General features: G+C 38.9%; 2 protein-coding genes across 4 annotated transcripts; both read right to left on the reverse strand.

The window, feature by feature from the left end:
• Positions 1 to 5,271: 5,271 nt before the first annotated feature.
• On the reverse strand, positions 5,272 to 7,607 carry LOC117271482 (insulin-like growth factor-binding protein 1). The gene is made up of 4 exons (XM_033649650.2): positions 7,170 to 7,607; positions 6,879 to 7,018; positions 6,557 to 6,685; positions 5,272 to 6,443 (listed from the first exon to the last, which is right to left on the reverse strand). The coding sequence occupies exons 1-4, from the start codon at positions 7,513 to 7,515 to the stop codon at positions 6,318 to 6,320; spliced, it is 741 nt and encodes a 246-aa protein (XP_033505541.1). The 5' UTR covers positions 7,516 to 7,607; the 3' UTR covers positions 5,272 to 6,317.
• Positions 7,608 to 10,569: 2,962 nt separating this feature from the next.
• LOC144465107 (uncharacterized) lies at positions 10,570 to 12,191 on the reverse strand. Of its 3 annotated transcripts, none has more exons than XM_078173380.1 (5): positions 12,080 to 12,191; positions 11,575 to 11,955; positions 11,404 to 11,490; positions 11,238 to 11,306; positions 10,570 to 10,688 (listed from the first exon to the last, which is right to left on the reverse strand). In XM_078173380.1, the coding sequence occupies exons 1-5, from the start codon at positions 12,098 to 12,100 to the stop codon at positions 10,671 to 10,673; spliced, it is 576 nt and encodes a 191-aa protein (XP_078029506.1). In that variant the 5' UTR covers positions 12,101 to 12,191; the 3' UTR covers positions 10,570 to 10,670. The 3 variants fall into 3 exon arrangements, with proteins under 3 accessions (XP_078029506.1, XP_078029505.1, XP_078029507.1); XM_078173379.1 differs by having other exon boundaries at positions 10,582 to 10,688; positions 11,235 to 11,306; XM_078173381.1 differs by lacking the exon at positions 10,570 to 10,688 and having other exon boundaries at positions 10,768 to 11,306.
• Between the last annotated feature and the right edge of the window lie 1,983 nt (positions 12,192 to 14,174).

Consider the following 14,174-nt stretch of genomic DNA (forward strand, 5'->3'; position numbering starts at 1 on the left):
GAAAACATACAAAATATTTCTTCACAGTATGGACTGGAATAATCTTCTGTGCTCTTCTGTCAATGTATTTGTCACATGTTATTATATAAGGTACAATTCCAGTGAAATGTAATGTTAATTCAGTTCCTCTAGTTTGTGCATCATAAAAAGAGTGCAATAATAAATATATGTGTATGATTAGGGGGCCTGTGTCCGTGCCTGTGTAAGACTAGAAATTCCTCAGTATTGGAGGGGATATCTGGATATCGCTGGAGTTTCTTCAAGCGTCTGAGGTGGAACAGTATGCAACACCCAGGACCAGAAGCTATCCACTCTCTACACTGAGGACCTGTTGACATTAAGGTCCCTGCTTCTTCCCAAAGTCAACCATCAGCACCTGACTTGGCAATAAAATATATTTTTTTATGTGTCTTTTTATTGTTTATGTGCTAATGTTGTCCAAACCAGATTACTGGTGAAGGTAAACTTTTTTCTGGATGAGACTGATCACAGGACGTGTAGCAGAAATGTAGCTCAGTGTGATGAACAGATCTTTGTAATTCCTTAACTTGCACATTCAAATCCAAACACTGAACTCTGAAAGACTCCATTTGTACATATTTGTAAGAAAATTGATGAAGGACTTGTTTTTGGGCAGATGTCGCTAGAAAGAAAATAACAAACTGCCTTGTAGTCTTGAGTGTTCAGTCTAACAGCCTAACGTGTTTTAAGCTACAACACTCAGAGGAAAGACAGAATAGTTCTCTAGTTCAATAGCTCACAGTGTCTGAGGACTGATTACAGATTCTGATGTTGTGTGTTCAATACTAGTTGATGCTCAGTGAATTTTGAATGCCTTTGTGCAAATGAAGTGTGTGATTTTTCTTGTATATTTCCATGCAAAGTGTGGACTGCCATGAAATTTATTACTGGTATTCGTGTCCCCCTCAGGACAAGTCAAGATTGAAAACATCCTTCTATGATGATGCTGATAGGTTGATACAGTTTAAGCCTATGTCTTGAAATCAGAGAGCCTTCGCAACAGCTGTCTCCAATTAATTCCTTCTATTGGGACACCTTAACAGCTGACTTTTGAATGCCTTTGTCCAAAAGAGAGACTGAAAATCTTCAATGAACAGAACTCATGTGTCTCCAGTTTGTTAGCTCAGCAGGGTCAAAGACTGGTTTGAAGGTTAAAGGATCAGGGTTCAATTCTTCGGTGAACAGTCAGTATGTTTTGCAAGCTGATGTCTGATGGAGAAAGTTAAGGTCTAAGGAACACAGACAAAGTGTTAAAAAAGTGTTAGAGGACCAATTGGAAGTCCTTAGACTGAATGTTCGATCCTAGTCCGTGGCAGGTGAATTTTAAAGGCTGCTGTCCAGAGGAGAAAGGGAAAGCTTCCGTGAAACACAGCAGAAGTGTGAGGCAGATTAGCTCAGGCTGTTGAAGAGCTGCTTGGGAGTTCAGAGGTATGATCCTTATCCAGGGCAGGTGAATTTTAAAGTCCAATGCTCAAATAAAGGGGTAAATGTGCTCGGAGAAACACTCATATATGTAGGTAGCATAGCTCAGTGGGTAAGGCTGCTGACCTTAGTGCAGGAGACTGGGGTTCACATCTAATGCTTCCTCAGGAATATGTTATGACAAAGGGAAGCCAGGATGCCAGGCCAAAGTGGGGATGTCATCATCATACATGAATGTTACTGTTAGACTTTTTATCTGAAAAGTGTTCTGTGCATTAGTCGTGTATATGATGTGGGGATGATGATGCCGTCTTGTTTTTTTCATGGTTTTGGACAACATATTGAACAATCATTTTTTTCATGGTTTTGGACGACATACTAAACTATGACTTTGTTTAATGGATTTAGATGACATACTATACTATGACTTTTTTTATGGTTTTGAACATCATGCAATACTATGACTTTTTTTTATGATTTTGGTCGACATAGTGTGACTTTTTGTCAAGGTTTTGGATGACATACTATGCTATGACTTTTTTTCATGGTTTTGGTCGACATACTATACTAGGGCGGCACGGTGGTGTGGTGGTTAGCACTGTCGCCTCACAGCAAGAGGGTTGCCAGTTCGATCCCGGGTGTGGGAGCCCTTCTGTGCGGAGTTTGCATGTTCTCCCCGTGTCAGTGGGTTCTCTCTGGGCACTCTGGCTTCCTCCCACAGTCCAAAGACATGCAGATTGGGGACTAGGTTAATTGATGACTCTAAATTGTCCGTAGGTGTGAATGGTTGTCTTTATGTGTCAGCGCTGCGATAGTCTGGCGACCTGTCAAAGGTGTACCCTGCCTCTCAGCCGATGTCAACTGGGATAGACTTCAGCCCCCCCGCGACCCTCAAGAGGATGAAGCGGTTAGAAGATGAATGAATGAATGAATACTACACTATGCCTTTTCTTATAATTTTGGACGACATATGACTTTTTTTATAATTTTTGACGACATACTACACTATGACTTTTCTTATAATTTTGGACGACATGCTACACTACGACTTTTTTTATAATTTTGGACGACACACTATACTATGACATATTTCATAGTAGAAGATGAATGATACTATATTTTTTCATGAAATAGGATAACACACTATACAATGACATTTTTCATGGTTTTCGACGACATACTATACTATGACTTTTTTTCATGAATTTGGACAACACACTATAATATGACTTTTTTCAGGATTTTGGGAAACACACTATACTATGACATTTTTCATGGTGTTGGACAACATATAACTTTGTTTAATGCATTTTGACGACATACTACACTATGACTTATTCTTTTTAAGTATTTTGGACGACATGCTATACTATGACTTTTTTTCAGGGTTTTTGACGACATACTATACTATGACTTATTCTTTTTAAGTATTTTGGACGACATGCTATACTATGACTTTTTTTCAGGGTTTTTGACGACATACTATACTATGACTTTTTTTTATGATTTTGGACGACATACTATACTATGACTTTTTTTTTATGATTTTGGACGACATACTACACTTTGACTTTTTTTATAATTTTGGACGACATACTATACTATGACTTTTTTTATAATTTTGGACGACATACTACACTATGGGTGGCACGGTGGTGTGGTGGTTAGCACTCTCGCCTCACAGCAAGAGGGTTGCCGGTTCGATCCCGGGTGTGGGAGCCCTTCTGTGCAGAGTTTGCATGTTCTCCCCGTGTCAGCGTGGGTTCTCTCCGGGCACTCTGGCTTCCTCCCACAGTCCAAAGACATGCAGATTGGGGATTAGGTTAATTGGTGACTCTAAATTGTCCGTAGGTGTGAATGGGAGCGTGAGTGGTTGTCTGTCTATATGTGTCAGCCCTGCGATAGTCTGGCGACCTGTCCAGGGTGTACCCTGCCTCTCGCCCGATGTCATCTGGGATAGGCTCCAGCCCCCCCCGCGACCCTCAAGAGGATGAAGCAGTTAGAAGATGAATGAATGAATGAATGAATACTACACTATGACTTTTCTTATAATTTTGGACGACATATGACTTTTTTTTATAATTTTTGACGACAAACTACACTATGACTTTTCTTATAATTTTGGACGACATGCTGTACTATCACTTTTTTATAATTTTGGACGACACACTATACTATGACATATTTCATGGTTTTCGACAACATACTATACTATGATTTTTTTTCATGATTTTCGACTAGATACTATACTACGACATTTTTTCAATATTTTGGATGACATACTATACTATGATTTTTTTTCATGATTTTGGTCGACATACTATACTAAGACTTTTTTCATGACTTTGTTCGACATAAAATACTATGTTTTTTTCATGATTTTCGACAACGTAGTATAGCATGACTTTTTTTATGATTTCTGACGACATACTATACTATGATTTTTTTTCATGATTTTGGTCGACATACTATACTATGACTTTTTTCATGATTTTGTACGACATACTATACTATGATTTTTTTTCATGATTTTCGACAACGTAGTATACCATGACGTTTTTTAATGATTTCTGAGGACATACTATACTATGACTTTTTTTCATAAATTTTGACAACACACTATACTATGAATTTTTTCTTGGTTTTCGACGACATACTATACTATGACTTTTTTTTATGATTTTGGACGACATACTATACTATGACATTTTTTCATGATTTTCGACGACATACTATACTATGATTTTTTTTCATGATTTTGGATGACATACTATACAATGACTTTTTTTCATGATTTCCGACGACATTCTATACTATGACTTTTTTTCATGATTTTGGAGGACACACTATACTATGACTTTTTTTCATGATTTTGGACGACATACTATACTATGACTTTTTTTTCATGATTTTGGATGACACACTATACTATGACTTTTTTTCATGATTTTGGACGACATACTATACTATGACTTTTTTCATGATTTTGGACGACATACTATATTATGACTTTTTTCATGATTTTGGAGGACATACTATGCTATGATTTTTTATTTCATGATTTTGGATGTCAAACTATACTGTGACTTTTTTTCATGAATTTTGAGGACATAATATTATATGACTTTTTTCACGGTTTTTGACGACATACTATACTATGAGTTGTTTTCATGAATTTCGACAACATACTATACCATGACTATTTTTCATGGTTCTTTGATGACATACTTCACCATGACTTTCTTTTGTGATTAGGATGTCACACTACCCTTTGACTTTTTTATAGAGGCCCTAAAAGAGAGCACTGGGAATAGACTGTTTTTTGTTTGTTTGTTTGTTTGTTTTTTCATCGTTTTACCCCGTGGCGGTTCAAATCACCTAGCCCATTTGTTTTGGAGAGGTCGATACCTCTGAGGATAATTGGGCACCCAGTAAAAATCTCCTGAATAATGAACACTGAAGGAATTCTCAAGAGGAGACGTTTCAGAAGGTCATGGTCGTGACTAGATGCCACTAAAGCCCCCTATGTCATACACTCTGTTCATTTATAAAAATGTATCCATATGTATCTATAGGGACAAAAAAAAACCAAAAACAAAACGTTTTTGTACCAAGCTATAAACATCTTTATTTCTGCTGTAAAGTTTTTCTTAACATGGGGGTGTGTGGGGGTTGAATTGCTTTTTGAGCCAGCCTCAAGTGGCCCTTAGAGGAACTACAATTTTTTTTGCACTTTCTCATTGGCTTCATTTTTTAGTCCTTAAAGTTGCCACTTGGTATGAAACAGACTTTTTTGGCAGTTGACAAACACATGTAAACATGACCCAGTTGTGATAAAATAATATTTATTTGGATACACATCCACAGAATTAGAAGAACATATATATATATATATATATATATATATATATATATATATATATATATATATATATATATATATATATATATATATATATATACATACATATATATATATATACACACACACACTTATTCAATGAAACCAATAATGGAATAGCAGCATTCCGGGCAAAATATCATTCACAAACACTTTGGTCCACTGCACATGAGCCCTCAACAACAAACAAAAGCAGAAACACATGAGTGGATCATAATAAATACACAAAAAAGATGCTAGAGTAGGTTGAGGGAAAAAAAAGAGACAAATATAGGTCACTAAAGTGAGAAAGGTGTAGCTGAGAAGAGAGCCCTTACAAATCCTCTGCTAAACCTGTGGACCTGCAGAGACTAGTAGAGGTAGACAAATGCAGATCAACCCATCCCAAACCTCATGGTGGCTTGGATGAGCCCTGATATGTTTGTGCTTGGCCACCGTGCACATACTTGCGGCACTTTAAATATTTCCCCCAATACCCATTGAGGAAACGCCAATGGAGATACATTCAGACAATGTCAACACGTTGAATGAATGAGCGGCTGTGTTGTTCCGTACCGCGCACAGCTCCACTTTTGAATGAATTTAAAAAAAAAAAAGTAATCCTGAAGACTGAAATGGGCTTGGCAGAGCTGCGGACCTGTGGTTTTGAGCAATGGAGTTATTTAGTCAGAAACACAAATGTATACAGTGTTGCCCTATTTACAATCAGAAAAAAATGGGCAAACATATAAAACATCTAAAAATGACAAATGGTTAATGCTAGTGAGAATAAATAAGTCTTGATACATACATCTTGTAAATAAAATGAGAGGAAATTTCCCCCTCTGAGAACGGATGTTACACTTTGTGTGAATGAGTGCGTTTTTTATGAAGGGAAGTCAGTTCATCAGGTGGTTGCAAGTAGATTCACACTTTCACTTCATGACACATGTTTGTGTCTCTATGTGTTTGTGTTGAAGGGTGAGTCCATCCCTCAGTGAGTGACTTCTTGATGACACTCTGAGTCACCAAGCAGGTCACTTGATCCTGGGAGCTTCTTCCCGTTCCAGGAAGAGACACACCAGCAGCGAGCAGGCGGTCCAACCAGAGATGACTCACACTAAAAGAAAAACAGAGATGGTAAAAACCGCATGCATAAATCACCCAGTTAGCTTTCGGATGAGTGTCTTTTGGCAGGTGGACTATTATGTTGTGAAATCCTAAAGTCCTCACCTGCTTAGCCTTGTAATAGCCGTGCTTATCACAGTTGGGGAGGTAGAAAGTTGTGAACTTCTCTCCTTGTTTCTGCTGAGCGTCGGCTATCATGTCCAGTGCTGCATGCAGCTCAATGTGACATGGACCCTGTGCAAAAAAAAAAAAAAGATGCATACAGTGAGAACTACACCCTTATCTAAACAAATACACCATATATCAACTACAAAAACTACATCAATCCCAATTATCTATCTTTTAAAAAAGCTCCTCAAGTGCTCCCTCAAGTGGGGGGAAGGCAAATTACTTTGAATCATCCAAGAGTGATGTTTTTATTTCTCACCTGTTCTACCATTTTGTTGCGGATGGCATTGACCTTGGCCTTGATGCTCTCTTGGCCCTCTGTGTCTTGGTGGTCCAAAGGAAGGTTGAGATCCAACAGGTAGTGCAGGGAGCTGTGGTCAGGGGCTCCATCAGTTTCCTCTGTACAGGTTAAGAAAATAACTTTTATTCAATTGAGAAATTTTTAAAACTTTTTAAAAAATGTTTCATTTTTACATTTTAAGATCTTAAAAGTGTCAAATACAAACAGTTAACACATGAAGAAGAAAAAACCATGAAACTCTAAGACTACCTTGGCCCACGTCTTCAGTGCAGACACCTTGCCCTCTGGTCAGAGCGTGGAGCGGGCTGGTCTCACCGGGTCTGGGAGTGCAGCGGAGCCCCTCGGCACAGTGGGCTGTGTGAATCCCACAGGACTCTCCTCTCTCCAGAGCGCAGGCCATGCAGCAGCCGCACCCAGGCTCCCTCAGCACCTGCCTGCAGTCTGCTGGGATGGCAGGACAGTTGTTGAGTTTCTCTTGCGTACAGGTAGCACAACGGATGGGCTCAGGGCCCACTACCGGGGACGACCTCACCACGGCCAAGACAGCTAGAGCCACTGCTGCCACGGAAGTCAGCTTCTCGTATAATCCAGGCATCTCGAGGCTTCAAATAGGTATGCTCTTCTTTTTGGACTTGCTGGCAAACTGCTCAGTATGACTGTACTTTTCTCTCTAAACTCATTTCTCCGAACCAGCTGTATTTATACCGATGTCTGGCCTCCATAGGCGTTAATCATTGACACACTGACCACAGATATAAAATATTTTTGACAAAGCCGCTTTAAACGGTGGATGACCCTACATGACGTGCATAGCGCCAGGTTCACAAGGTCTGTTGTCAATATTGACTTTGGAACATAAAGTCATTGTACATCAAAAACAACCCCTGTTTTGGGACGTCCAAATTACCAATCACGGTCTTTATCTTTGAGGTTATGAAAACAACCACATGAAAACTGCTGTTTAAAGCCACATATTAACAAAGCAGTAATGAGTACAATCCACAGTAAGGGATGTTAAAGGAGTTACAGGCTATGAGGTGGTGATTATAAAAAACTCTATGACTGCTGACAGACTTATTCTTGTGAAGTAATGCTGACAGATTGTGCTCTGACAGTGTTTTCACTCTTAGACCCTATTTGTCCCTTCAGCCTCTTTGATGAAGGCTCCTCTTATCGGGCAGGCAGAAAAACAAGATCACTCCCCTTTAGCATTGCATAACCCGAACATCACAACATGTTTGTCTGAAGACTGATGGTAGTAAATGGTTGTTTCCTTGGTGTAGTATTTGTCATAGCTATGTATGGCAACGTCAGATACCTTGACTTACTCTATGTGTGATATACACACCAACACCACTCTACACTCTGTGTACTCTGTGACCTTGAGCTTTTCATTTGGGAGGTTTGTTACCTAAATGGAAAACTGATACGTAACAATACCCACCCACTTTGACCAGGATAGACACATAATAAAGATTATTTACCAGTAGTTTGTGATATAATTATTACAACATATGTTCCCATACACTTAAAAAAGCCTAGTCTCTATTAAACACCCAGTGTCTTTTACTAGCCCGGTGTAGCTACACATTTTGACAAATAAAGACCTGTCTCAGTTAGACGCCTGGTCTGGTTGCCAAGCATTTAATTTCCATGAAAGTTCTTTGGATAAATGAAGCCAGATTCTTGACTACCCTCTTGAGGTAACATTAGTTAGCTGCTTAGATCACACATACAAATATAAATGTTTAAATGTTAGCTCGGTTCAGTTCATTTCACTGAAACCATGAGCACCAGAGAAGACAACAAAAAAACAAGTGGTGACTCCCTTCTTCCAAAGCGGTCATAAAGTCAGAATATGTGTGTTCCTTGATTACCCGGTAAGTTATTCATATTCCTTTAGTCCCTAAGGGTCTGCCAATCAGAAGCATTTTTCATAAAAATGAATCCAAGTTAAGGATATTGTTTTAAAGGAGACGTCCGGCATTTTGCACTTCGAGCCCCATTTCTGGGTTGTTTATGATGAAATAGAGTGGCTAAGACCAAAATAGTGACGATTACTCATTTCCGGAGAATTTGGCTTTCCCCTGCCTGGCTTAACACTGCTGCCTATGGCCATGTGTGAACCTGCCCTAAAACCACAGCATACCGGCTGCCATTATCCTCAGGTGTCGTGAAACCAGTTTCATAACACATAACTGATATTTTATTCAAAGCTTAATTTTTTTTACAAGTAATATTCATAGTGGTTCAAATAAACATTTTGATCATATTTCACATCTTTGCTGAGCAACAGTTTTGTGTAAAATGTATGATTTAAGCAAATAATAGCCCGGGCTACTAATTGAAGTTTTACGGTATATAGCAAAGATCCTTAATGCATGGTCATTAGCAATGCTGGTGGTGGTGAGAAGGTGGTGTTGGACTCATATTTGTATGTACATGTTTTTGATGGTTACATAAACAACTTGATTTCATTTTATGCTTTTTTATACTTTGACAAATATGGTACTCTTTACTCCAGTACAGTTATTTGACAGTTATAGTTACAAGTTACTTTATAGAATAATATTGTACATGCAAACAGTGAGCTTATTAATGAAGAACCCAACAGCATATAAGAGTTATGATTACTTCCCTGTGACTAATGAATTAAAGTACTGCATACTGTAAATGCAACACTAAAAATAATCCAGTAATATAATACACTGTTCTGACAGGGGGAATTAGTCTACATAGTAACTATAACTTGTACATTCTGCTTTTATTACTGTATTTTAACTAAAATAATCACTTAAATGCAGGTTGTTAAGCCATGGAGCATTTTTACATTGATTTTTTACAGATTTTTTGGTATTCTTTCTTGCTGTATGCAACATTTAGAACATTAATATCCCAGCAAACAACTTTTTGCTATGTAAAGATATAGTGGAGTAACTGTGTCCTGAGCAGAGAAGTCACACTCTCTCTGCATGTGCTGTAATCTGAGCTTCTCTATTCATTGTTGTAGTAGCCAGTCAGGCTGTGCGTCCATGTTAGTCCCTGTGTGTGTATCCTGCTGGCTAGCCAATGGCCGCACAGCACTTCTACTGCTGATATAAGGCCTAAGGAAGTTATGAAGAGACTGTATGTAAACGTTAAATTTCCTGTGCAAACGGAAGTGTATCTTGAAAGAAGAGAATTTGACACAGTGTCCCAGAAGGTCAACAACCGACGCACCCAGGGTACCCCGTACGTCATATGTGGATGTGGAAATTCCATGGCCAAAACGTCAATATGTGACGAGGTCGGAGTGAGAATGTGTTGCGTATACAGCACCTAAAGGATTGAATACATCCACCAGCAGAAAGGAGACTCATGAAAAACATTAGGTGTGTTATGAGGAGCGGTGACCTTTCACACTGATATCTGGGCAAACACTAAAATGATGTGCATATAGAAATTATTTTGGTCTCTCTTCTTCTTTGCTAGTATTTCTAACAGGAGATACACCTACCAAAAAATTTAAATTAAAAAAAAGATAGAGACCATCTTGTTAAGGAACCACTTTAGCCATGTGACAGCTATCCTCAACAAATGTGGGCAAGAGGTGTAAAGCGTGAGGAGGGGAAAATGTCCCCTTCCCGACTTCCTAACCCCCTACTTCTGACCCTCTTGCTGAGACCACACCCATTTTCAAACTCTGCCTTTATTGTGATCTCAACTGCACATCTGTATGGTCTTGTGACTGCAGCTTGCCTGGTCGCAGTGCTATTGTGGTGACAAAATCTGTCCAACCGAAAGAGAAACAGACATTGGCAAAGTGTGCAAAGCAATAGGTGTTGCAGGAACCACATTTTGTCATGATGACACACACACACACACACACACACACACACACACACACACACACACACACACACACACACACACACACACACACACACACACACACACACACACTCTCACAAGGTGAAAATGATACCAGCTGTTGTAACCTTGTTGCAGCTGGTAAAAAAAAATCATTTATTGACTACTACTCAAAAACTAACAACAAAAATATTCTGACATCATACAGGACACATGTTTTCACACTGGTATGCCTTACTATTGTCCCTTAACTACTTCTATGTATTTACTGGGAATGACAAAAAAAAAATTGTGACTTGCACTACTGCGCACTGGACTTCACTCTCTGGCAGTGCCAACCCATAATATGGCGCTCTAGCCGTGACGACGTGCTCCACATTCAGTGCTCATCAACAAGGTCACTGGTTGGCGTACCCTGCATGATTCACGTTCACCTTGTGAGACCTGTGAAGAGTGTTACTCAACTACCAGTTGGTGAGTTGTTGCCTCCTCTATGTTGACCATCAGGTCCACCAGCCACTCAGGGAACGGCTCCTCCTTCGAAATGTTTGAGGATGTTGGTGAAAAAACTGCATTAGGCCTATAATCTGTATTTTTGAAAGTTTAAATATCATTCTTTAAACTGAACACTCACAACCGTCTTGTTCTTTTTCCTGTCTGTCTTCTTCCTCTGCACCGATGGTTTAGGAGATGCATATTTTGGCCACCTGATCTTGGAGACCTTAAAAGCAACAGGGCATTATCTCTTTTGTATTTGAATAGTCAGATATTTAATTTGAATGTAAACTGTGCCAAAAATACTGACCTCTGTTTGCAGCACACCGCGACAGAACCTCTTCTCATTTCCTAACCTCGCCTGCAGAGGTGGGGTAGCTCCATCACTTAAATCCACTCCACGTGTGCTCCGATATGACTCAGAGAAATTCTCCATTTCCTCCTCATGATTGTTGGTAGATTGGATTTGAAGAAAACTCTCTTGTCTGAGGGAGCGAGGCAGTCGCCTGGCTCTCATCACCCGCAGCTGAGCAGCGTGATCTTCATCTTCTTCGCTCTCGTCTTCAGCCACCACCTCCTTTGTATCCACACCTACTTCAGATTGAAAATCCTCCTCTTCTCCTCCTGTTTTGCCTTCTTCGATTTCATCCTCTTGCTCTGGCTCTTCCTGTATGGGCTCCAGAGGCAGTCGCTGTTCACCATTTAGATACAGAGAATTAACATAAGGCCATTTCATGACACATTGATAGGATAAAAAAGTGGATTTTCATACATTTTTCATACATGAAGATAAAAAATAGTGGTTTAAAACTTACAAATTGCAGCTGGATGTCCATGTAGCTGGATGGCTGAGCTTCCCTTTCATGTCAGGATCCTGCAGGTTCAGGTTCTCATTAGCTGATTATTTAAATCAGGTGTGAAAGCCTGATTGCAAACAGATGACAAGTGGAATCTGATCTCCTTTTTAACACATGAAGTGAAAAAAAAAGTGATTCGAGAAAATCAAATCAGTGTGTTGACATATCTACTTAAAAGCAAATTTTGAAAAGGTATGAATTTATTTAACTAGAGTCCTACTCTAGTTGTGTAAATTGTAGCCTGTAATGTGGTCTGCAGCTCCGTAGGGAGTTTTGTAAAATAACGGAAAAAAAATTCAGAGCTTAACCCATTCTTAAAAAGTTCAGGATAAAAATTTCCTAAAAGAAATTCTGGAAAAAAATCTATGTAATCTGGCATGAATTATAGAGAACAAGGGTTATGTGTTAATTTGGTACACTTCCAATACTGGAAAATTAATGTAAAGCTAATTAATACAACCTTCAGATTATTTAAGTCAGCTGAAGTTTAAAAAAAAAAGCAATAATTGGAAATGTATGAAACTCCAAGGTACCCTGTGGAGTTTTTGACCTCTAGTAGTGCTGTGTAGCTTTTTCTTTTTTTTGGTGATGACACACACCTTCCTCCTGACACTCTCACACTATTCCATTGACTGACAGTTGGTTGTGGGGATGTGCAAAGAAGCGCAGGGATGTGCCAATAATGGCGGTGAAGAAGCAGACTGCAAGCTTGAAGACATTATGTAAATGTTAAAATATGAACTGGCTCTATGATGATGGACCTCTAAGATAATTACAATGGGCCTCATTCACTAATATATACATACATGTTCTTACCTTGTGCACAAATTAAGTGAAGCGTGTGCACCTGTTCTTACCTCTGTGCATATGTTAGTGAATGGAAAGCAAGGCTAGGTGTCTGAACACCTGCATGAAGGTGATTCAGAATCTTTTATACCCTTTATATATGCGCAGTTTCATGTCACTAAAAATGGTGGGAGTCAATAGAAACAATGAAAACAAAACACTAGGACTTGAATATTTTACTTCTGGTAATAATTAATAAGGATGAAATGGTGTCAGTTTCATAGATACATTTGACCAATGCATTAGTACCTTAAAGGTTTTGAATATTTTTGGACAGCCAGGCCTTCATCATTTGTGCACATGGTCTGAGGCAGTTCTGAATTTGTTCGCAGAGTACGAACACGTACGTAAGAATATCTTAATGAATCCTGTATTTGTGCATAGTAAGTTCACACTGTTTGTGAAAGAGGCCAGAATTTTGGTAAGAATGATAAGCATTTTTAGGGGCCGGGCAGGCAGTCCTGCCAGGACCTTCTTGTTCTTGTTCTTGTTCTTGTTTTTCTGAGGAAATCCTACTTCCCATGCGCAAAAAATCACCAAACTTTGCACAAAGGTCCAGTCCTATGCCAGATTTGCTCAGCTGCAAACACAAGTCAGTAGTCCTGGTGGTGGCGCTACAGCAAGTGTCTAAAGTTCAAATCTTTCTTTTGTTTTTACAAGAAAACATCTTTCAAGTTTTAAAGTTTATAACGATAAATATTGACTAAACTTAAATCCTCAATACGCTGTCTGTATTTTCCCTAAAATAAGTTCCAAAAATACATAGTTACTCTAGGAGACATCCTATGGGATTACTATAAAATGAAATATTCACAAATAAAGTCTCATCAACAAGTTTTCTCAGTTGCTGAAATGATATTATTGATGAATACCAAAACCTGACTTACTCATGGTGACCCTTTTTGGCCCCACTGACAGGAGGGGGAGTGTTATTTGTGAACCATCGTTCACCTTGGATTCCCTTCATTGCTTAATGTCAACTTGAGCTTGGACTCAGGGAACTTGCACCATGACGGTGATAACAACAGCTGGACTTTTAAAAAAATCTTTTTTCCTTCAAAGTAAGAACTCCGTCAGGATAAATCAACTCTGCAACTCATTGCAAATTATTAATAACTGACCTGAATTTGTTGCATTTCACTCCAGAGCAAACGTGATTCCAGTACTGTACTACACTGAAAATGATTAAACAAGCCAGGCGTTTGTT

The sequence above is a fragment of the Epinephelus lanceolatus genome, chromosome 12, assembly GCF_041903045.1.
Source record: "Epinephelus lanceolatus isolate andai-2023 chromosome 12, ASM4190304v1, whole genome shotgun sequence".
Lineage (NCBI taxonomy): Eukaryota > Metazoa > Chordata > Actinopteri > Perciformes > Serranidae > Epinephelus > Epinephelus lanceolatus.